Source organism: Gymnogyps californianus, chromosome 2, assembly GCF_018139145.2.
Source record: "Gymnogyps californianus isolate 813 chromosome 2, ASM1813914v2, whole genome shotgun sequence".
Classification (NCBI taxonomy): Eukaryota; Metazoa; Chordata; class Aves; order Accipitriformes; family Cathartidae; genus Gymnogyps; species Gymnogyps californianus.
The window spans coordinates 47,520,187-47,544,519 of NC_059472.1; the positions used below are offsets into that span (position 1 = coordinate 47,520,187).

Here is a 24,333-nt window from a genome sequence, read left to right on the forward strand (position 1 = left end):
GCTGTGCTTGGGCATGCTGGCAGTTAGGCATGTGGGAGTTTCAGACTTTTCTTCAGATACCCGCACAAGGTGTATGTCTTCTGGGAAAGAAAGCATTTTTTGAGCGGTTTTCCTGGTGGTAAGCATTGGACAGATCCTTCCGCCCTCTTCTGCTTTTTGTCTAGTGCTTTAGGTATGTGCTGGATTCTCTTGTAAACAAAACCTTTTGTTTGCAAATACTGAAGTATTTAAAAGGAAAAGTCCAAAAATCCATAGCAGTGAAGGTTTCAATTTATCTATTATGAGTGAACTTAAGTGTATCGAAACCGCTGTTTTAATATGGTGAAATACGGGCACATCCCTCCTCCATGTAGAGTTTTCCAAATGGAGAATCTCATTTTTCTTCTTGTCCTAGAATGACTTCAAGACTTAGTGGGAAGAAAAAACCCTTTTGGTTGCTCTAAAATAGTATGTTAGTCAAGAGTGGAGAGCAGGATAGGAAGTACTGAGACCGAGAGAGACAATAGTGAAAGATTCAACTTTGGGGGCAGTGGGGGCCAAGTAACGTATTGCTACATGCGATGAATTCTTTTAAAGACATAGGTCCCTGAGCAGCACTGACAGGATCCAGCCAGGAAAAAGCAAGGAGTGGTTGTGGTTGTCCTGAGCTTGGAAGGTTACCTTCAGAGGAGACCAGGAGAATGGGTGCATCTCAAAGTCAGGTAGAAATTGAGCCACAAATGGATGTAACTGGTCACAAGCAGTTGGGCGTTAACGCACCACTCCTGGTCGGGGTCTTCTGTCCTGTGGCACTGTTAGAAAAGGGAATGCATGTCCTTGAGCTGATGTCTTGGAGGATCTGAAAGCCTCCAATGGGACAAAATAGTATTTCTTTCTGGAGCCTTCTGGCAACTCTGCTGTGGTTTTCTCCCATCAGGGACTATTCATCATTTCCTCCATGAGGAGATTTTGTTGTGTGAAATGTCACACATGAATGTTTCATCATGAGACTGTTACGATGTGACGAGATGTCATTCCCCAGTAATATATGTCAGGCTCTACTTTAGAGACCATAAATCCAGGCCTGAGTAGGTACACAGCATATTCTACTGGGGAGCAACCGTCACTGAGGTAACATTGCATAACTCACGGTGGTGGACAACAAGTGTCTCCTGATAAACGGTCTGTGGGAATCGGTGGGGCATCTGGGTGGCTGGGGGCAGCCTTCAGCAGGTTGGCAGGTAAGTAGGGGATAACAAAGCAAGAGGAATTGTTGCTTTGAACCTTCCCACAGGACTGTGCATTACATCCCCCTGCTCCGCATCATGCCACGACATTTGGTGTATTCACTTACATGTGCTTCTCAGACGCTGTGTCGGCAGTTCAGCTACATGGAGTCATTTCCATGGGGAAGGCAGCAGAGTGTGCATAGGTTTGCTATACACTGCATGAGGAGGATTGTGTCAGGATTTTGGTACAGGAACATCAGTTTTTAAGGTGGGAATGCAGTATTTTCCTGTTTTATTCAGACACTGTTGATCCAAGTAGGCAGCTTTATTTTATTATTCAAATGAAATCCAAATGGGCGCTTGCAGCTTTGAAAATATATGGGTAAAATTTGTTCTTGCAAACAGCCAAATGTATGTGTTGCTGAAAACCCAGTAGAACTGGGTGAATTTCACCCATGGAAGCAGACAGGTCTGTACTCAGAACTTGCATCCAAGTAACTTGAAAACAATTTATTTCAGGGGGGAGCTGAGCATGCCAGCTATTCCTGATGTTATGTTTGCCTGATCTGGTGCGTCAGCATGAATTTAAGTGTCTTATTTTAGATGCTCACATATGAAAAATTTAGCCCATTAAAACAATTAAACTGAGAACACCACTGAAAAAGCCTGGCTGGTGTTATTCCAGAGAATGTATCAAAAGAATAACTCCTGACATTTGAATGAAAAAATTGGTATTTTCATTCATAAGAAATATCTTCATAATGTGAAATATCTTAATTATATGAAATACCATTCACTATGTTGCGAATGATCCCAAGGACTTTCATCTGCTTGGATAACTCTTAGTAGTTATGTTATCTTGAATTGAGGGTAGGTTTGGGGTGGCATTTTACCTTTGCTTACCTGCAGCCTCAGTTGAAGTAGGGGCTGTGTCCTAGATGAACTCAGCTGCCCTGTGCCCATCCTACCTGTGATGGCTTGAATGGAGTTGCCACAAAACTGACATGGGGATGAAGAGGTTGTGAAGTTTCTACCTGAGCTGATGGAGTTCTCTGTGGTGCAGCTGGACCAGAGCTATACCAGTTATTTGTTCTCAAAGGTGACTTCGAGGCACAGTGCTTCATCTTAGGATTTTCTGCTTATGGTGACTGCTGTTGGATTGTCCCAGGCTTCCCCCACTGAGTTGAGCTCAGACTCAAGATCGGCATTGGTGTGTTACTAGAAAAAATACTTCACATGTATTTGCTTGAATTTGAGGTGACAGAGTGCACTTTGGCCATAGGAATGTTAACAGAGATGTTTGCCATCTACTGTTGATTATTCTCCTCTTTTAACTTTGTTTCATTATCTTTTGAGCAGAAAATAGCAGTGGGTGAAAATGCGATGCCTTTGAAGTCAATGGCAAAACTCCCACCATGTTCACTGAGGCTAGAATTTCATACTTATTGTGGTCAGTCTTTCCCCACAGTTATTAAATAACAAACAATTGAAGTGAACAATTCTCAGAGGAATCCTAGCGTTTATTTATATAACCTCCTTGGTGAGAAATAACAAGTAACATTCAGTAATAAATGCATAGTCTTCCTGCAAATGATGTATGAACCAAAGAAAGGTGAACAGTATCTGATATTCTGTTCTCAAGAAATAATTGGACCAGCTGTGGTCTGGCTGGCATTTTGCGGAGAGGGTTGGGAATGAAATGAATATTGTATCTCTGCCATGAGCAAATCACAGTCTCCTAAAGTGAGTTTGTAGGTGCCTTCTGTACTGGAAAGAGACATCTTCTCATGTTACTCTGCCCTCTGGAGAGCTGTGGAAATAACCAGTTTTCAAGTAGCAGTAGTTGAATATTATGTAGCCAACAGGTTAGGCTGTTAATATTGTGGAAGGTCATTATTGACTCCGTATGTTCTCTGGTAATGACATCCTGGTTCTGGAAACATGCTCTTCTCTTGCGTCATCTGCACAGGTCATTAGAGATGATAAGCATGACTTCTTGGTGTGTACTGAATATTGAAGGGGCTATGCTCGAGCTGTGTAGTAGCTGAGGAAGAGATTTCTTGGCTTTCCTCATGGTACTTCCTCTATCCCAAGCAGCTGAATGGTTCAGGGCACTGAAAAACCTATGGATTTTTTTTTTTTTTTTAAACTTTGAGTAGAAGAATCAAGTGCAGTTTCTGAAAGGAGTTTTTAGCAGAGCCTACAGGCTGTATCACAGCTTTCAGATCTCCTGGGACCAGAGCTCATCCCTTCTCCTGTATTGAGAAATGCCATTCCTGTTCCCCCTTCTTCTCTGCTAGTTAGTGTTGAAGTAACGATAGACAGGGGAAGGTGTAAGGAGAAGGAAGAACTGATGACCCTTTGATTAATGTATGGAGCACAACCAGATGCTGTTTCTTAAATGTGCAGTTGTTGGCAGAAACTAAGCAAAACTGGGTAAGATGAACAGCATGCGTTACTGTTTGTTAGGTGAGTGAGGTGTGTTACTGTCACCCCCATACAAAAGTTGGAGGTGCCTTTGGAGCATCATTGCATCTGGCAGACCTCATAGGCATTATGGTTGAGATTGTTTGGTTTCATGCACATTTGGCTATAACCTGTAGACTTTTGAAAGTAGGTCCCAGAACGTTATCAGGTGCCTTTCATTAACTAAGGTTTGGCATATTTGAGGAGTTTTTGCTTGGGACAGCTATCCTGATGTGCAGAGTGCTGCTGTGTCTTCCACCTCCGTCTGAAGAACGTCCATGAGTGTCACCTCCTGCACAATGTCACTGATATTTGTGTAGTGAAGTATTTCTTAGCAAACACCACTGCGGTCTTGGACTCTACTGCCTTCCAGATCATTCTCAAGTATAAATCACCCATTTGGTTTTGACCTAGAAAGCTCTGCATGTTATGTATCTGTACCTGAGAAATTGCCTCCCACCTTACCGAGGGTCTGCTACCAATCATACATAAATTGCATGGGAAGGGGCTGGTGGGGGTGTTGTCTTCTGTAGGGCTGCTTGGACTCATTTGTGTTCTTGGTCCAGGAAAGCACAAGTTTGTTAACCATGGGCCTCCTGAGCTTTGGGAAGTGTGTGTGAGGGGCAGGGGCTTAGAAGAGGTGGTTTCTGCCCGCTCCGACTGATCTGTTTATATCTGTCCATCTCACGTAATTCTCTGGCACCTATCATCACCTTGGTAGCTAAGCATGTTTCTCGGATGACCATGGCTTTTTTTCATCTTCTCCTCTTTTTAATAGTCTTTTCTCCTTCCCTTTAACTCGGTCTTTAATAAAGTTGAGAATTCTTGCACAGGGTTTTATAAACATGTGTTATTAAATTTTAAATCTGTTTTGAAAGTGCCTCTATCCTACTCCCTCCTAGTAAAGTGACCTTTTTAAATGGAGGGAAGTGGGTTTAGATGACAGTCATGATAAATGCGGTCATGTTCACTCAATAAAATAAGGCCCAGTGCATTTGAGGATAAATCAGTGAAATGTACAGCCCCACCTGTCTGTCTCCATCATTCATTTCCACTGTCACTTTCACAGTGGCTGATGGATCACAGTTGCTGTAAAATTAGACAGCCTTTAATCTCATTTCATCCTGATTAGCTTCTCCTTACCCTTTCCCTCTAACTCACTGACTGACACGCTAAAAACTCACACCGGGCTGTGTTTGAGCATGGAGTACAAACTTCTCTTCAAATACCCTTTTTGCGGGGCAGGCAGGTGTTCCACTGAGTTGAAATCGAAAAATGGGAAGATGGGATTTTCACATTATTAAAGCAAAACAGCAGACAAAGGCTTGTATAAAATTAATGAAAGCAGCAGCCTGGCCAGACTGTGTGATGGGCCAAATTCTTTCTATTACACCCTGGCAAGCCCAGTGAGTTTGAGAAGATTGTTCCTACTAGAGGCTGAATTTTGGGGCAGCTAATCAAGCTCATTGCCATGTAATTTTGACTGTATCTATGAAAAATTAGGTCCTATATGGGTGTGTGTTCGTAAGGAGTTACGGTTTACAGCACAAGTTTTCTGGTGCTTTCAAGGGGCGTTTTATAGCGGTAAAAAAAATTGTTCATTCCCATCATTTTGATTTCTGTGTATAACTCATGATTCTGAGGGGCCCTGAAAATGGTCAGGGAGAAAGACTGCGATGTTGGTGATTGCACAATTTCAGTGCCAAAACTCCCTCCCTCTTAGATGTCCACAGTGTTGCTCCATCCTCCCTGTTTTGTCCAGCCCCCTCCAGCCCCATGGGCAGATTCATGAGACCAAGAACAGAGTTTTCCCCAAAGTTCTGTGAGAAACAAAGGTCGTAGTAAAGGTCTGCAGTGTTTTATTGCAGTCACCTTTCCTTCTGAAGCCCAAATACTACCCTCCTTTCTAAGGCAAGCTTCACTTTAGCTTTCCTGTGAGTTACGGATGGTAGTTCAGGTCATTTGGGCCCAATCCTGTATCAGTGGGAATGTTGCCATCAAGTTAAGTAGAAGCCAGGATTAAGCCCTTAGTTTTCAAGGTTTAATTATCATCATAAGTGTGGGAGTCTTATTGCATAGTTTATATGCATGGGAACAGCAGAAAAGCTTAAAATATAATTTCTTCCTCTACTGGCCCTGTTTGTGTCAATATGGAGGATAAATAAACAAAAGTGTTTGCAAAAATGACAACACAGCATGTGAAAAATATGCATGTGTGCTGCCTACAGACAGTTCTTTTGATAAATGCTAGATCTCTCCAGATTGACCAATGGAAGAGCCTGGTTGAGGGTACAACCACTGGCTTGGACCTAATTGGAAACCGTAACAGAGCATTGGATTAGGTAAGAACTGAAGCCCCTGCAGACTGATCCTGGGGAGTCTCTTCTTGAGAGGAGGGGCATCTAAGGAAGACAGCAAATTTCCCATGGGAGACCCAAATTCATTATGTAGTACAAGCATCCACAAAATCAAGGAAAGTGCTGGGGTTTTGAGAGAGATTTTAAAACAGGAAAATGTCTGAGATTAAAGAGTGAGATGAATATGATATGGGGGCTAAGAAGATAACAAAAATCTTTTTCATTCTTTCATCCCACTGTAGGAATCTCTAGGTAGTATAAAATCTTAAGCAGTGCCTAGTATAGGATTACTTCCCAGTTATAGAAAGTGTACTAGTAACAAATAACCTTAATTAATGAACTTTCACTGTACCTGGCTGCCCAATTTAAGAACTGCTTCACTTACATGACTTGTAAGAGCACAGACTATGAAAATGATATTCGACCTTTACTAGAAACTAAAAACATACCTTACTTATTCATCATTGCCTTGGCAAAAACTTCAGTAAGAAGCTTAAATGAGCCCACTTGATCTTTAAGAAAATGTGTCCTAAATAACAAAGCTGTGCATATTTCTTCTTATTATTATTTGCATATGCTGTACTGCACAACTGCATTCTGAGAAAAATAAAAGATAATAAAACAAATGAAATGAGAGATATATCACCCAAAATAATCCAAGTGTGAGATAGGCTGCCTCTTTTTTTTTTTTTTTTGGCATTGGCAAAAGAGCACAAAGTAAGAGCTGGCCCTGAGTCATATTGATTTCCCACTGCACTGGTTTCCTAAGTGCTCTGTTGATCCGTGTCAAGCAATAAGTTCCCTGCCTGTACATGCACATCACCTCCCCATTTGTCCTCACCTAGATTTAAGGTGCCCATATGATGAGCTGAACAAGGACATCATTTTTCCTACTGGTGTCACTGGGCCAAAACTACTCTATGTGGTATGATAACTAATGCTGTGTAAGTTTACATTTACCGTATAATATCACAATAGTGCTGTATGGCACACTGCAGTAATAAGTGCATATTATGTATATAAAAGTCCTTATTTCTGTGTCTTAGCATTTGCAGCGGGAAATGTAAATTTAAAAAAATAGATTATTGAGACTGTAGTTGGTCCATAGTAATCGCAACACCTCCAAAAAAAAGGGATATTGCAAACCTAATGCCACAGTTTTGATCTTTGTTAACAAAGGGCTTCCTGATTAGATGAATAGAAAATGTGTGATTGTGCTGCTAATGACATTGTACAGGAAATTAAGCGTATACATTTGGAAAAGGCATTAAATCAGCAGGACCTTAATTTAAAAACTTAAAACTGTATGGAAATGCAGCTTGTTCATTGCTGTGTAATAGAAAGCTACTGAACATACTGACTCTTCTTGTGGAAACATTACCAGCAGAACAAAGCTGGGCTGAGGTTTTTTTAATGTTTCCTAGCATACTAGGATTCCTAGCATCTGCTTATTTTCAGGGAGTATCAGGCAACTTCACCCCTTTTTACAAGTTGTTTTTAGAGCAGCATATACAGCACTTGGGCGGGGGGGGGGGGGGGGGGCGCTGAGGGACCAGAATTCCAGCTTTTTTCCTTAATTATTTGCAAGATTGAATAGTGTAAGATTACTAATAAGTGGCTTTGTCTGCTGCTAAGTCAGTGGACATACATGCTTGGGGTGATGCATTCCACTATTATTTCATACAGATATAATCTCAGTGTTATATTTTGTACCTTTGGAAATATTTGATAGAATCAGTGCCCTGAGCTGACAAAGAATTCTTGCTTTGCTTGCAGTTATGCCATATAACAGTGCCCATCACTGTGTCGTGGAAGTGGAAAACTTCTTGTTCGTGCTGGGAGGAGAAGACCAATGGAACCCTAATGGTATGTATAGAATATTAAAAGGCACAGGCAGCATCTGCCTTCCTGTGTCTGTCTGTCTGTCAGGTCAGCTGATGTAGTCATTAGCAAGGGATTTTGAGGACTCTGAGCCTAATTGTTGAACCTAGTAAAGGCTACTTTTAGATATTGATGTAATAAATATCTGGTACTTCAGCATTAGCATCTCCGTCATTCATCAGCTCCCACATCCCTTGAGAAATGCCACAGGCAGCAGAACAGACTCTTTCAAGTGCATGCACCAGGCAGCAGCTGTTAAGAATTTTAACCTTCATTTCCAGTCTCCTTCCAGTCATAATATAATAATGCAATTGCAGTAGATGAATGCTTCTTTTCTATTGTCAAACAAGATACTCGCAGCTAAAGTTGTTAATGTGTTAATTATCTAGACTCTGAGATTCTTAAACTGGTCCTTTTTTTAGTCTTGTGCAAGAGCTTCTCATATAGATTATCTGCTGCTACCTTCTTTGATTTGATTACTTCATAAATTTACCACAAAGAGAAATTAAACAATTTAACAGGCTTCTGAGCAAAGCAAAAGGAGAATACCATGCCTTGCAAAATTCACAAAATTGTCAAGACATTGTTAAAAAGCTTGCACACGAAGAAAGAGTTGTAGTTGTAGCAGTCTGTGTAACAGAGATAATTACGACTGAGAAACCATAAAACAGCTTGCAGGTACACATTTTTACTTTAAAACACCAGAGGATCCAGCTGAAATTACATATACTGCATATATTTTATTGTGAATGCCCCATTTCAGCATCTGCACTAAACCAAATTATAGAAAATTGTTACATCTGTTCACTTCCTAAAACCTGAGACAAACAATGCAGTCCACCCTATAAGCATATTTCCGGTGTAGTTAAAAATATCACTAAATGTCTTAGGAGAAGAGCCCTTTAGTTCTATTGTTGAATCTCCTTTATATTAAACAGGCGATAGTGTGGTATTATTAGTGACAATTATTATTAGGACCATCAGCCATATCCAACAACTGAGGGCCCCTCTTGCGCTTGGTGGTAGGCATATGGATAATAAGAGGCAGACCTTGTTCCAGACAGTTTATAATTAAATGGCCGTGTCACATGAAGGATAAAAGAAAAGAAGTATAATTACCCACAATTTAAAGACGTGGAAACTGAGTCACAAGGTGATGGAGAAATGTTAGAAGGGGTACATATCCTGCATCTGAGGTAGGAGTCAAGCACAACTGTTCGTGAGATGGAGAGTACCTTAGGTCTAAGGTCACCTAGATCAGCTCCTGAGCTGAAGGTATTGCTGAGGACGTCAGCTTCCTTGTTCTGTGAATACCAGTGCTGTGATTTTTCTGTAGAGAAGAGAGGAATAAAAGAGGTAGGAGCATTGCTGATACTGATCTCTCTATGAATTTACCCCAAGAGAAATGGATCTTACTTGTCACAAAAAGTGGATCTGAAATCATTAACTACATCCTGTGCTGTTGCTGGGCTAGTTCTTTCTTGGAACTGATTTGTTCTAAATGTGCAGCTACATGGGAACTACTTGCATGTACCCACTTGAATTTATGTAAAGGCCCTTGTCTGCTATCCTCACAGCACAGAAGGGGCTTCAGATGGACCTAGCTGGCACTGTCTTGCCAGAGCATTACAAGGCTTTCGATTTGAATGAGAATGTGCCAGGTGTTTTTCCAGTGGAAAGAATTATTCTTGAGATGGGGACAATGGAAGGAGCACCATACATTTCTTTAGCCATCAGACTGGCAGATTCTTGAGAAGCTGGGTGGACCCCAAGGAGCGCCCATGTCCCCTCTGTGCTGCTCCTCTGACTTCCTGACAACCTTGAGAGCATGGGAGACATTTTTTCTCACTTTTTTACATCCTCCTATAGCTATGCCTTTCCAGTCACAAGGGATCCCTGCATGAGTAAATGTTGATGAGAGCAGGTTGCAGAACACAGGTATGGATTTAGGACCAACCTTCATAACCTTCAGAGCCCTTCACCTTTTGGCATGGCTGCAGAGGCCTTCCTGAAGAGAGCAGAGAGCAGCATCTGCCTCCTTTTGTCCCATCGTCCTGATTTGCTAATCCTGATTTCTGATCACTTGTCACAGTTTCTGTGTTGTGACAGGTGCTTCCAAACATGTATAACCTCTTGACTGATGAGCAAGGCAAAATAATAGATACAGTTCTCTTCCAAACTGAAGTCCAAAAGTAAACTGGAGTCAAACCAGTTACACCAGGCAGCTTAACTAGGTCATCAAGTCCTTTTCCTGCCATCACAGGCATCATATAGTCCCAGTTTGTAAATTTTCTAAGCTACATTCGAAAAGCAGTTGGATTTTTAGCCCCCACTACTCCTGTTGGAAAGCTGTTACAGAATCCAGTTGCTCTAAATGACTAAGAGCCGCCTTATAATTTCCAGTAAAATGTATTCTTTGACTGTCTAAATCACCTTGTTCTCATGCCAAAGTTGGCCTTTAGCTTAACAGTTTTTCCCCTCCTGGAGATTTGTTCCTCTGATGTATTACAGACAGCGCTCCTATCCCCTTTCAGCTTTTGTTTTCCTAGGTGCAGCAAGCCAAGTTCTTTGTCTCCTGCCATAAGGTAAACTTTCTGTTCCTCCTGTCGCCATAGTAGCTCTTCTTTGTGCCTGTTCTAGTTTGATTTCATCTCCCTTCCTGTGAAGTGACCAGATTTGTATCCTGTATTCCCACTCTAGGCTCACTAAACCCTTCTCTTTCTACCTTGCACTATACAAGTACATATCTTCTACATGCGTGGTATTTGTAGGGAATATATGTATGACATGTTATGTTAGGAGGCTAAGGTCCCCAAATCATAGGTTTGTATGACAACAATTAAAAAGCTGCTATATAATCAGTGACCACTGGAGTCCCCAGTAACTCTGAAAGATGTATATGGCAGCATTAAAACCTCCTACTAGAAGTCCAAACTTATGATCAATACTTATATTGCTTTGAAATCCTGCTTTTTGAAATAGAAATAGATTAATAAATGTCCTAAATAGTGAGACCTAGCGCCAGTTAGATGCCTGCTGTTACTGTTTTACTGTTTATTGAATCTATAGCTCTCAATGCCTTTTTCTAAATTGTCTGTATAGACTAAAGGAATTCAGAGCCAAGAGCAAAGCCTCGCTTCACTAAACCCAGTTGCAAAATGACCAGTTGCCCTTAGCGTATGGGGATCTCACCCTATGTCTTGAGATGTGTTTGAGTGGTGCTCAGCATAAAGGGCTTTGGTCCTCATTAGGCACCACACTGGATTTGAAGGGAAATGCTGCATTATTCATCAGTCTTCTGCTTTACCCTCCTCATATAGAACATGCTTATAACATAGCGAGGGAATGAGTTTGCTTGCAGACAGAGTGGTCAACATGGTTTATTTCTCAGTTTTCTTGTAGAACATGATCTTAAATTATTACAAATATGAATTCTAGCTGTGTCATTATTCTGCTCTACAATCTTGATGGTTTATTTACACATGCTGAAGTGTAAAAAGCAAAGTGAGCCAATCCTACAGAGGCTTGTCCAATGCAAAAACATTCACCTTGTAGAATACCCAGTGACCATTTATAGAACTGTGACATACGCAGTTGGGTTATTCTGCTGGCCTGTGAAGCCTCTAATTCAATTTTTTAGTCACACATACATAAACAAAGGTTTCTGTTTCCGAGATCCTCATCTGTTGAAGTCTCAGGTGTTACAGGAAATTGCCATACACTCTCTTGCTTCAGTTTTCTTGCTTTGATGTCAATCTGCATGTAAAATAAGGTGAAATCTTAACATCGTGAAGTCATGAATACAGTTCTTGGGCTTGACAGCAGGGATAAGCTAGTTAGCTGATGTCTGTTGCTCATGTTTCGTATTTTAGCTAACACACTTGGAATAAAACTCTTAAGAGTGTATTCCCCCTTCGATGCACATGTGTAATTCCTTCTAACTTACACTGAAAGTACATGGTAGAATAAACCATCTAGTGCAAACACTGCATACCCCATGCTGATGGCTTATGCAGCTCCTGGTTATTTGCACAAGCTTTTTTACCATGTTCCACATCGAGATGATGTGAGGAGAAAGAAAAGCACATGTTCTCCCTTTGATTTTTTTACCTGACACAAAATACTCTAGTCATAAAAATACCATGGGGATGCCCACTTTTGGGCAGTAATTTTGTTTAGTGCTGTGATTTATTGTGGCTGTGAAAGTACCACAGCATCTATAAGTAAATTTAAATACACATTTTCAAGATCTTATTACAGAGAGCAAGAATAATCTCTATCTGCTTTTACTGCTAGCAATTGCTAATTCAAACCTTGCAGTGCCCCATTTGTTGAATTATTACTGTACACATAGTGTAATCATACATTGTTGTAAAAGGGGGAACCCTTCATAAAAGCTGTCAACTTGTGAAGTATATGTAATATATATTACAATCATGATGTTAAATACATGAAACAAACAGCTGAGTGTCAAAATAATCTATCTTTACAGGGAAACACAGTACAAACTTTGTTAGCCGATACGATCCCAGGTTTAACAGCTGGATACAACTTCCACCCATGCAAGAGAGGTAAAAACCTGCTACGTGTTTTTCAATATATGTTTTATCATCCTAGGAGCAGCTGAAGTTTGGCTTAGTTCTGGGAGTAAGGAGGCCTACAGAAGTATTGAAAATACTGAGATAAAACTGCAGCATGCAGTTGTGTCCCATTTGTCTCCTAATTTTTTTAAACTTTCCAAATTCAGAACTCCAGATGCCAAATCCTGCAGTGCTAACTCATGCAAAATAACCATGGACTTTGTGCAATTACTGGTTGCCTGAGTACGGTCTGAAGGATTTTTCTGAAGTCTCCATAGCGTCCTGTCATGTTCCCTGACTGAAGTGTCATGATGAGTTTGCAGTAAACAAGCAGTAATTATAGTCAGATATCTTACAGGGAACCGAAACCTTCACATGTTGACTCCATCCTGTTTCACCACGCCAGCCATGAAAAGCTCTCCTGAACATGTCTCCCCTTGTCAGAGGACTCTTAATCCTAGGCGGTCTTTGAGTGAAGTTGCTGTCAGCTAATGCATATTAGAATAGCACACGTTTTAATTTTACTGTATACCAAAGAGCAGAGGTGCATGTGGACTTGACCGATGACCCGTAAAGATGGCATAAACTTAACTCTGGATCCCAAGTCCTACCCTGGCAGGAAAAAAGTCCCCCAAACCTGAACTGAATGATGCGTGTTTCGTAAGAAGAATCTCAAAGGCAGAAGATCCAAAGTTACAATGTTTTATGAAAAAGCATTCAATGTCCATTCTTCAGTTCAACACCCATCTTCTCATGGATCCAACATACAAGAAATCTCACAGTGTCTTCCTAAGACACTTTCATTATTCCATGTGCTGTCAGTATTATAGCTCTTTTTGTGTTGGCTGTCCACAGTGTTCAGGTGTCTGGCAGTCATAAATATGTTGAACTCAGTGCAACCTTCCGATTCAAGGTGTGTATTACGAGATGCATGGAAATATGTCTGTCTTTTCAAATTTCCAGAGGTAAAATGTCAGTCTGTAGAGTTTTTGAAGGGCCTTTGTTCAGGATTCAGTTTGATTGACCTAAGTCCATATGCAGACCCATGTGCGATGCTTGTCACCAAAAAATACTGCATTGTACCAGTGCATGAAGAAGCGCGAGTGGAACAGATATGAGTAGGTTCCCTGTTGGAGCTGAGTGAACTGATAAAATTAGCCATATAACTAGAGATAAAAAAGAGCATCACAGTTCATTATAGTCTCTGGCTTTATTAATAACATCATCCTTTACTTTAAAAATCCTTTACTAAAATTCCTTTTTCTTTTTTAGTTGTTAATAGAGCTAGTCCAACAGCAGACTTTACCTAAAGAGGTGGCCCTGCTTTGGCAGCCCCCAGCCTTCTCCCTCACTCCTGCCGGCACTGTGGGATAACCCCACAACTGGGTTATTTGCCTTAAAACAGAGGGATGCCTTCCCCTCTGGTTCAGGTCCCCAGACTGAGTCACCGCCGGCTCAGGTGTTGGCACGGGGGAGACAAGAGGTGTGCGTGAGATTGTGCATCGCCATGCAGGTCATCCTCAGTGAACCAGGAGGCTGACTAGTGTTTGTACAGGGCCTGAAGCTCTTCTGTGGAGCCTAATCTGTGTCCTAATTAGGCCCTCTGGGTATCTGCAGGCAAAATTCCTGAGGGGCCCGTGCGGCTGGCAGAACGGTTGGGTTTATTTGGCTGACAAAGCTCAGAAGGCAGAAGTATGTAGTTGAGGGTTGGAGAAAGCAGACAGTAGGAGTTTTTCCACCTCCACAGCGGCCAGTTGTGTTTCACTAGAAAATCAGTTTATAATCGCAGGTGCGGAATGTGACTTGCGTTGTGCTCTGGTGGAAGCTGCCGCCTTCAACCAAGAGTCAGAAACTCTGCTGCACATTGTGATTGCTTAGCAGCTGCCCGGTAATAAACTGTAATGTATTAGCATCGCAGCTCCTTACAGTGTTATTTAATGTAATGGTCCACTCATACATAGTTCCTTCTGCAAGGAGCTTTACTATGACAACATTAATTGTCACCCCTTTTGTTCAGGATACATAACTCATAGACTTGCTCATTATTTTTCTTTAAAGGCTCCGAAGCATTGGGGCTGTTGTTGGAAAACAGAGATTTTCAAATCAATTTCTAAAATGTTTTTAATGGTTTATTTGCTCATCCCTAATGACTTTCTCAGAGTTGCTGCAGCCTTTAGAGGTAGGGTCTGGCCCAGTTTTTGGAAGATCATACAAACAAGAGAGAGCTTTTATGCAGTTTCCTTTCCCAGCTCCTTTAGACAGCTAAAGTTCCCATTAAAGTCAACAGGCTATTTTTCCCCCCCTAGGAGTACAGGGTCACGCCCTGTCTCTGCTGGCATAATGCAGGGACCATTGACAAGACAGACTGTTTAATGGGTTTTTCTGAGTCATTATGGTCCATCAAATCAAAACCTACTTAGGAATTTTAGTCTGAGAATAATTGGCTGGATAGACTGTAATAGCTCCTTTGAAATGACTGCCAGGTAAATGTGGGTCTCATTCACAGGCAGTATAATCTCAAGTTGAAAATCTGTATGAAATATTTGATGAGTAAACTTTTATCTCATATGCTAAAATCCATATCTGATTGATTTCACTGTATGAGCTATAAAGAAAAGTCTAATCCTGTTACGTATTCAGAGCCGTCAGTGTATTTTCTTTAAAGCCAAGTTTGATTTCTTTTCATTTGAAGAACATCTCAAAAATACATGCTTTTGAAAAGTATGTACTATTTTCAGGCGTACGTTGTTTCGAGAAGCAGCAAATTACTCATAAGCTTTTGAAATGCACATCTGCCTGATGATGCAATAACAACAGGAAGCTTTTTGGAGAGCAGTTCAGTTAGACTAACATGCCTACTGAAGGAGTGGTCTTTGTAGCCGATGTATCTGAACTTGTGGCATAAGCTTCAGCTGGACACCTCAGTCAGTACTGTTGCATCTTGCCAGCTCAGCCCAGAGCTGGACAAGGTGTGTGGAACATAATAACATTTAAAACATCTTTTTTTCTTACATTCCAAGTAAAAAGTTTTTGTTTAAAGACCAGCAAAAAACACGGCATTGTACAAGGGCCTGAAGAAACACAAGTGGAAATGAGCAGGTCAGCATCCTCACTGAGGCCAAGTGAACTGAGAAAAGAAGCCGCAGAAAAAGAGAGAAAACAATTTCACATTTTATTTTAGTCTTTGACTTTACTAATAGTAAAGTTAACCCTTATTAAGATGACTTAAGTTTTCAAAAAGCAAAGCATACACTCTAAAAGTGACTCTGAAATCAGGTCCAGATATTGCGATGATCAGTAATAGCATTGATAGTTTTAAACCTCAGAGTGGTAGTTGTATTTCTTGTTTCAGGGCATAGACTCATCATCTGTGGAAATCAGAAAGAAATTCTTCCGTTTTATGTGTGTGTACTTACGAGAAGAAGTTAGTTGGGTTGCTTACTGAGTGAAGGGGTGTGAAGGAAAAGCATTTCAGAAACCAGTGAACATCGAGTACTTGCAAGTCCTGAAGAAAACCACAAAATAATTGTCTTATTGTCCATATTCAGATCCTGAGGTGCATTCCAGTTATCTGATTAGAATGGATAGTGTCTTCCCAGTTTTGTGGGGAAAGTTGTCGTGCAAAGATTGCTGTATTATATTTTAATCTGAATCATATTTTACAGCAGTTTAAAAAGTCATCACCTAACAGCATGCCCCTTACACACTGTATCATTGAAAAGTAAAAAACCAAAAAGCTTAAAATATTTGTGACAGGCGGTACTGAGTGAATATTCACATCCAAGCAGAAGAGTGAAGCGTGCTGACGCTTTCATTTTTGCTCCTTATAGTGACACTGTGTGGATGAAACCAGGAGTACACGTACAGAATAATGTCAGTGAAATCCTAGTTAAGAGAATAATGCCTGCCAGTTGTACCTACCTCTGTTTATTAAACCTGAACTAAAAAAACCATGCTGAGAGCAGTTTGTTAACGGGTTCGTCAGAGGAGGTGCGTGAGGACAGACAAGTGGATGCGTGAGCACCCCAAGCATCGACGACAGGCACCCTGTGGGTTTGTGCCTTGCGGCTGCCAGACACAGGAGGGTCGGAGAATGTGTGCCTGCCCATGCAGGCTCTGTGATGTCTAATAGGATGTGACCTCTGCAGCTTTTCCTACTTTTGGGGCCGCTACAGGCTGTCTTGCCTCTGGATTTTTCTTTTCTTTTCTCAGGATACTCTCAGGAAGCATACAGGCACTTGATTGCCTGTAACACCCATACCCTCTGTCAAATTAGAGTGAAATCAGCCAGCAGGCTTTTGTTGAGGAGACAACACTCAGGCAGACATGGGTACACGTACAGTGTAATCAAATAAGCTTTGTTTCCATAGAAAATCAGGCTAAAAACATAGATGCACAATTTGCTGCCCGACCATGCAGAGCAATATATGCCATCAGCTTCTATCTGCCCATTGACAGATAAATTAAATGGTCTTACTTAATTCGTCAGTTGAGCTGGAGGCACTTAGCAGCATTCCTGTCTTCCTATTTGCATCTTTTTTTTCAGTAGCCTTATCTCTGTGGTGGTGTCCCCACTCTCACTCAACAAGGGGTGCTGTCCCGCACCGTCCAAGTTGCCCATGTGCAGGCACGGTGAAAGCAAAGAGGTAGACAGGAGGTGCACAGTGACCCTGGCTGGTGAGGAGCCCTGTCAGGTGTGCGCCAAATCCAAAAAGTAAGGCCAGAAACAGGCAGCATTGCGTCAGATATGCTCCCTTAATGCCCAGCCAGCCCTGCTGTTGCCATGGCTGTATCTTTGTGTCTGCCTGACCTCTCCTCCAACTTATAAACCATCAGCCGGTCTCAGCCACATTTAACAAAGAGGGAGATTTCTCCAAAATGTTAAAGCATACTACAAATTTTGTGAATAATAGGCAGCTGGGTAAAGGAGAGAGATATTATTCCTGCCTTCACTGAAGGAAATGCTCCCGAACATGTGCCTGGCTAGATGGCAGGTTAGAGACACAGCACACCAGGCTTTGCTAGCTCGCCTGGTCAGGGGATGACTGTAGGGAAGCCTGGGGAGGAGTTGGGACATACCAGACCTGTTAATTGCAGGGTGTTGTGCTCTGTACATGGACCACTGCTCATCCCGAATGCTTTGCAGCAGTCAACAGGATTGAGCCCTTGATGGTGCGGGTGACCATCAAGCCCCCAAGATTTACCCTGTGATTCAGGAGTGCAATGTGCAGCTGCTCTCAGATTCAAATTCGGCTGCCTGGGCAGGAACCAGAGCGCACTGTGTCAGCCACAGAGCAGGGTTTGGCAAGCTGCAGCCACACTCCAGCGTGCCTGCTTTGCAGGAGCTGTCAGAGCTAAACCTTGCCGTGCCTGACCTGCCTGCTTGTCTGTGGGCTCCCATGCCACTCCGGTTTCACCCAGGAGAAAATTTTAGATTTGGGACTGACAATTCTTGTCATTCAGTATTTTGTACAGGTCTTAATCCTAGCCTAGCTGTGCTCTTTTGCAATTTTCTTTCTCATATCATTGCAGCTTAAAATTAAAGGCCTCTACCCTAGCAAACCTTCCTGCTGCTGAATAATGCAGGGAGCTTTCTCTGAAAGTGGATTACACCAAACAGGGTCTCTCAAAACTGTCTACTGCTCTATTTTTACTTCAGCAACAGACACTCACCGTTAATTTTGGAGGCACGAGGAGGATGAACTAATACATGCCTAGCAGTCCTGGCCAGAAAAATTGATTCTTTTCCTGCATACCTGAGTTGCATGTGAAAGCAGACAGGTGGCTAAAACTTTTCGCAGAGTTAGTTGGATGGAGACAGACCTCTTTTGAGTTAAAAGGCGAAAATGTAATATTGTGCCTAGCATAAGGAAAGTTGTTCTATTTGCAGTACTGCAGAAAAAAAGAAAAAAAATGATAATTGAAGAAAAATTTTGATGATGTGGTTCTCTTAGTAAATTGGGAACAATGACCCTTGAAGGACCATAAAGAAAGTGAATGTCAAGATAATTCATTATTGTTACATTACCTACCTCATTTTTCACTTTGTCTTACTGAGTTGTTATATCCCTTACAAGGTAATGCCCCAAACATTAATGAGCACCTTTTTATCTTTCACGGGTGTGAAGAAGCAACAAACAGCTTTGAAAAGGGGTATTTTCTGCCAGGTTTATGTGTGCTTAATTGTTTTGACACCAAAAATGGAAGTATTTATTTGATGTGGAGCATGTATTTGATAAGCAAAGCAGCCACAGTCTCTAGGTTAGCTGTAAGCATGTGAAGCTCCTGGACACTTCTCTCTGAAGTAGCATTTGAAGGAGCAGCTATCTTAGTTCAGGGAGTCAACTGGACAGGAAAAAAAAATGTTTGGTGTGGCTAATTGGTTTGTTGTTGGCTTGTTTTGTTTTGTTCTGCCTTGTCCTCCAGGAGAGCCAGTTTCTACGCCTGTCGCCTTGACAAGAACTTGTACGTAATCGGTGGAAGAAACGAAACTGGCTACTTGTCCAGTGTGGAGTGCTACAATCTGGAAACAAACGAGTGGCGTTATGTGTCTTCGTTACCGCAACCTTTGGCAGCCCATGCGGGAGCTGTTCATAATGGCAAGATATATATTTCAGGCCAGTGTCTTTTATAATTCCTGCTATATAACAAAAAAACAAATCCAAAACCACCACCACCAAAAAAACCCCACCAGAATCCAAAAACATAGAGCTAAATTCCTGCTGCAGCGCAATGTCTTTATTTACATTAATTAACAGAAGTATATTTACTTCACAGGAGGTGTTCACAATGGAGAATATGTCCCCTGGCTGTACTGCTATGACCCTGTAATGGACGTCTGGGCCCGAAAACAGGACATGAACACAAAGCGAGCAATCCACACTTTGGCTGTAATGAATGATCGACTGTATGCAATTGGAGGAAACCATTTGAAAGGTCACATTTTTAATAGCGAAAAAGCATTTCAGTGTCCCGCATCTCCTGATAAAGAATATTTTTGTTAGACGGTCGTTGTTAAATACATTAAAAACCAGGCAACACAATTTAACAGGACACTTGAGCCAGCAATTTTAAAAACATTTTATGCAAATTATTTTAAAATTATAACAGTACATTAAATATATGAGTAATGAATGCTTTAGATAATAAAAATGGGAGCTTCCATTACTCAAAGGCATGGACAATTTGTCATTACCAAGAATTCAATGAAACAAACAGATTATTCTTTGACCCGAAAGTACCAGCAATATTTTCCTCTGTAAATCATTTTCCAAAATGTGCAGTTAGAGAGAGCTTTATTCAGAGCAACACACAAAAACAAGCTCCTGATTTAATGAAGAGGAAAAAAAAAAAAACCTCCAGCCATTAAATATTAGGACTAGGCTCTTTAGATCCCTTTTTAGTATTAAATGTATCTTTTTAATTATAATTCTTTTTAGAGGTCTCTTGTTTTCATCTTTTGAAAAGGTCTCATATTAAAATAACTACTGCTTAGGCATCTGGTATTTTTGTCTTAATACCTACATGCTGTTGCTATTGCTGCTAAAGAGATTCTGCTTAATCCAGCCACTTAGACAAAAAGCACAACTCCTGCTCCTTTGTCCCGTGACAATATTTGACAGTTTATATTCACATTTTTTCTTCTTTCTCCTTTCTTGCTTAAAAAAAAAAAAGTCTCACAACAACAAAAGAGAAAATTGTAATGCAAAAGAAAAAGTGATGTTAACTGCCAGTAACACCAGGCCATGTGCCTGGATGACTCTGGCACCCGAGTCCCTGTGAGACTCTGAAGCCACGTGCTGCTTTTGAAGATCTGAGTGTCTGTGGAGCATGGAGGGGACAAAGTCTCAGATGTAAATTTTCCCTGGTAAATAGTACTGGTGCATAAACCCCTGCAGCCAGGTGCAGGGCTGCTATGCCTCTACTCCCCACCCCCAGTTGTGATGGGTGTTCCTGGACTGGACCTTACAGGGTGGAGGGGGTAAAAGCTGCCTGCACATGTGCACCTGCAAATTTTATAGAGGTTGCAGAGCTCCACAATGTTGGCTTTTTCTGCTACAAAAGTAAAGGTTAACATGTCACAGCTCTCCTATAGCTAAAGCACATGCTTTGGTTTGCATAGGCTTGAATTGCTTCCATCCTGCCTTCTCCTTCCTTTTTTTCACCCAGTTTCACCTACCATCCTCTGGGAAAGAAGGAACTTCTAATAAACATTGCATTTTTGCCTCTACAACTGTTGCCATAGGTGCCTTTGTTATGTATGAATTGCTCACTGTTGTGAGAGGTATTTAACATCCAGGCTTCTGGAAAGCCACAGCTTTCTGGTAGAAGGGCTTTTTGGGAAACTGCTTTCTTCTGTACAGTGAAACAAAAGGAGGAACTGCAAGGAAAGGGAGGAGGGAGGGGACTGAAGTGCGGATGAAACGCTACAAATTCTCCACCGGAGGGGAATAGCTGGGCTTCATGGCAAAGCCCTCCTTTGTGAAGCTGGATCTGTATACTAGTGTTAGCAGTGCATTTACCGCATCACAGCTAGTCATGCGTGTACTGCAGTTTATTACGGAGCTTTTGACAGATTCTGGGTGCACTGCAGTGGCCTTTCTATGGCCCCTTGAAAACTTTACAGCAACGAAAAATTATTTCATCATAGCTATTCATGCCTGACATAAATAATACTCTTACAAGCAGCATCATTGTGAAGTACCAATATCACCAAATGCCCTTTTCCAGAAAATCTAACTTCTCTTTTCTGTCATACCTTGATGGAGAAGACAGTAGTGTCAAGTAAAGCATTCCAGCATATTGAGAAAGCCATAATTTTACTGCGGTGCTCTGATAAAGAAGGTAGTTTGAGATAGGGAAATGCCGAAATATTGGAGCAGGAACCAGGACTCCTGGGTTCTATGTCTGTGTTCAGCTCACTTAATTGATACAGCTTGAGAGTCTTGAGCTGAGACCCATCTGCCCTTTGGTGATTACAAAGCAGCAGTCGCATGGAGCCTTTTTCGGTCTGTCAGGGAAGGATGGGACCACCTTTTTTTGGTTACATTTTCTGTCATCTTAAAGACTTCGTCACATCACAGCTGCGTGCTTAGGGTACACCTTAAATCAGCTTGAAAATTGAAACTGGTCCTGAACATCATGTCCGTCATGCTAAGCACCTTGTCCCTCTGGAACCAAGTGGCATCAGTTGTCTAAGCTCTTACCTTGACTCATTAGACATTGATTTCTGAGCGAGATTTAATCTGTTGACTTTTGAATAGATTAGATCTGCTGAGCTTTGAGAAAGACTGCCAGGACAGTCTTTCCCTACATGTTCAAACTCACATTAGCACTGATAGATGAGGAGGAATATTGCTTGAATCTGCTTGCATCGTTGATAGGTTATTCCTGAGTGTTACTTTCTGATCCGTTCAGGTTTTATATGGACTTGTGATTTGTAGAAGACTGTAGAACTAATGGTAAAAGCTTTCAACAGATTTATTTGAACTGAAATAATGAGACATTAATGTTACAGAAGATGGCTTAAATGTATACGGCAGTATTTTCTAGAAGAAAGTTTAACAATGATGTTATAATCGTAATACTATAATTGTAACTGTAATTTAATGAATTTAACAGTAAAACAAGTAATAAAACAGTATGTCATAACGCACGTTCTCTTTTCTCAATGCCCTCATCCAGGTTTCTCCCATCTTGACGTAATGCTTGTGGAATGCTACGATCCAAAAGGCGACCAGTGGAATATCCTCCAGACTCCTATTCTGGAGGGTCGCAGTGGCCCTGGCTGCGCAGTCCTTGACGACAGTATTTACCTTGTAGGAGGCTACAGCTGGAGTATGGTGTGTACCTGCTTTCTGCAATGACCCTTCCGTTCCTTCTGAGTTCTTGCAGCCAGTCTGTATCTTACTCAGATAGAGGAGACGAGGGATGAAGTAGCTGCAGGGGCAGGTTTTGGTTTGGTTTTCAACTTGTGGAGAACATGGAGTATTTCTTCACCTTTGTGCTTTTCTATTTAGATGATTTATTATCAGACTGTATTCACTGATATGGAGTAATACAAAAATCAGATGAAATTCGGCAAAACTGATTGACAGGACTATATGCTTATAGCTCTGCTTATAAGACGCTGCTTGTAAAGGAGCCTCATGTGCAGAGGCTGGGTGCTCAGCCCGTATGAAAACCAAACCTCTTGAAGGGCTCCTAAATTAGAGCTCAAAACCATGAGTCACTTTCAAACATCTTTAACGCTGATGTGTGACTTGGATTTTACCAAAGCCACGTTTAATATGACTTTTTGTTCTACTACAGGGAGCCTACAAATCTTCTACTATTTGCTATAGTCCTGAGAAAGGGACTTGGACAGAACTAGAAGGAGATGTTGCTGAGCCACTCGCAGGACCTGCCTGTTCAACTGTCATATTGCCAGCCTGCGTACCGTACAACAAATGATGGTCAAGGAGCACTGACACGAACACTGATTGCATTTGGGAAAATAATGACGGGTGACGTAAATATTTTATTAGAACAGGATTCCTGTTAAAACAAAGCTACCATAATTGACCCTTTATTCCATATTTATGCTTTAGGAGCAAACTAAAAGAAAACAGAAACCAAGTGTTGTCCCATCTCAGATAGATGCCGGTGTCTTATGAAGCAAGTAGCTAAAACACACCGAACATTACATGCTGACAGACTGCCATTTCAGACTGATTTTAACTTTTTCCTGCTGCAGAGATATTCCTCACATCAAATTTAACTTTAAAAAAATGAAGACTAACTGTTCAAATACAGCCTGAAGAGACAAGATCAGTATTGTGCATTGTATCTACCTGCATGTGATCTGTGTTGAAGTCATGAGGATGTTGTTTTCATGAATGCTTCAGAATTCAGATAGTGAAAAGCTCACACTGCATTGCAGAATTGTCTCCTCCTCTGTAATCCTAACCTACAGCTACTTCACATGCTCTGCAAGCAACACAGCATCAGAAGATTATAAAAGGTAAAGAAATATCATTCAGTTTTTGCACAGTTTGGCAACTAATACACTCTGCCTCCAAAGTCCCCATGTGTAAGTGCAGCGGAAAGCAGACTACAATGAAAGCCATGCTTTACAGAGCACTTCTTGCAATAGCAGCTTAGGGATTAGGATCAAATTCTTCTAATCACACTTGTGTAAAGTCAGAGTCATTTCACTGAAATCACATGGAATGACTGTTTTTACACCAGTATAACAGAAATTTGGTCCTACACCTTAAATTCTGGGTTCGTAAAGTTGTTTCTATGACCACTTAACGAAGCACCAGAACCCTTACTTTTCACTAACCTGTTAGATAGGAGCATCCATGCTAGTTGCTTCCAAAGACAAGAAGACTGCATTTAACTATAAATGTATTACTTTGGACTCTTAAATGATCATGCACAATTTTGGAGAGACACTGGTAAGTAGTTAAAATACTGCTGTGTGATTGATCTTAAAATGTACTCTGAAAGATTTTTACTATTGATCCAAAGTAATATGAGGCTAGACTTTCCACTGCCTTATAGCCTGTGTAATTATTTACACATTGCAAAGCAAGTTCAGAATGCTACCACATGGGACCAGTAGCATTTAGGACTCGCTTCATGAACTCATAGTTGCTTGCACAAATCAGGCTGTCTATGTTTTACGCTTATGTCTTTCTGTCCTGGCTTTGCAAAAACAGTGACAAAATCTGAGCCTGATTCTTCACCACCTTGCAGTTAACATAATCATCTACATCTCAGTGAAGTATATGCATAATTCTTCCATTGTGGTTTACTGGTGCTGCACCCATTACCCTCAGGACCATCCTCTTCGCT

At 41.3% G+C, this 24,333-nt stretch overlaps 1 protein-coding gene across 1 annotated transcript in view; it reads left to right on the forward strand.

Annotated features, from left to right (window-relative positions):
* KLHL14 (kelch like family member 14) overlaps window positions 1–22,961 on the forward strand; it is a 60,382-nt gene extending 37,421 nt beyond the window's left edge. The window contains exons 3-8 of the mRNA XM_050892496.1: window positions 7,808–7,897; window positions 12,405–12,483; window positions 18,919–19,109; window positions 19,270–19,428; window positions 22,177–22,334; window positions 22,804–22,961. Coding sequence (XP_050748453.1) covers window positions 7,808–7,897; window positions 12,405–12,483; window positions 18,919–19,109; window positions 19,270–19,428; window positions 22,177–22,334; window positions 22,804–22,944 — 818 coding nt within the window. The 3' untranslated portion in view covers window positions 22,945–22,961. The remainder of the gene's footprint in view (window positions 1–7,807; window positions 7,898–12,404; window positions 12,484–18,918; window positions 19,110–19,269; window positions 19,429–22,176; window positions 22,335–22,803) is intronic.
* The last annotated feature ends 1,372 nt before the right edge of the window (window positions 22,962–24,333 follow it).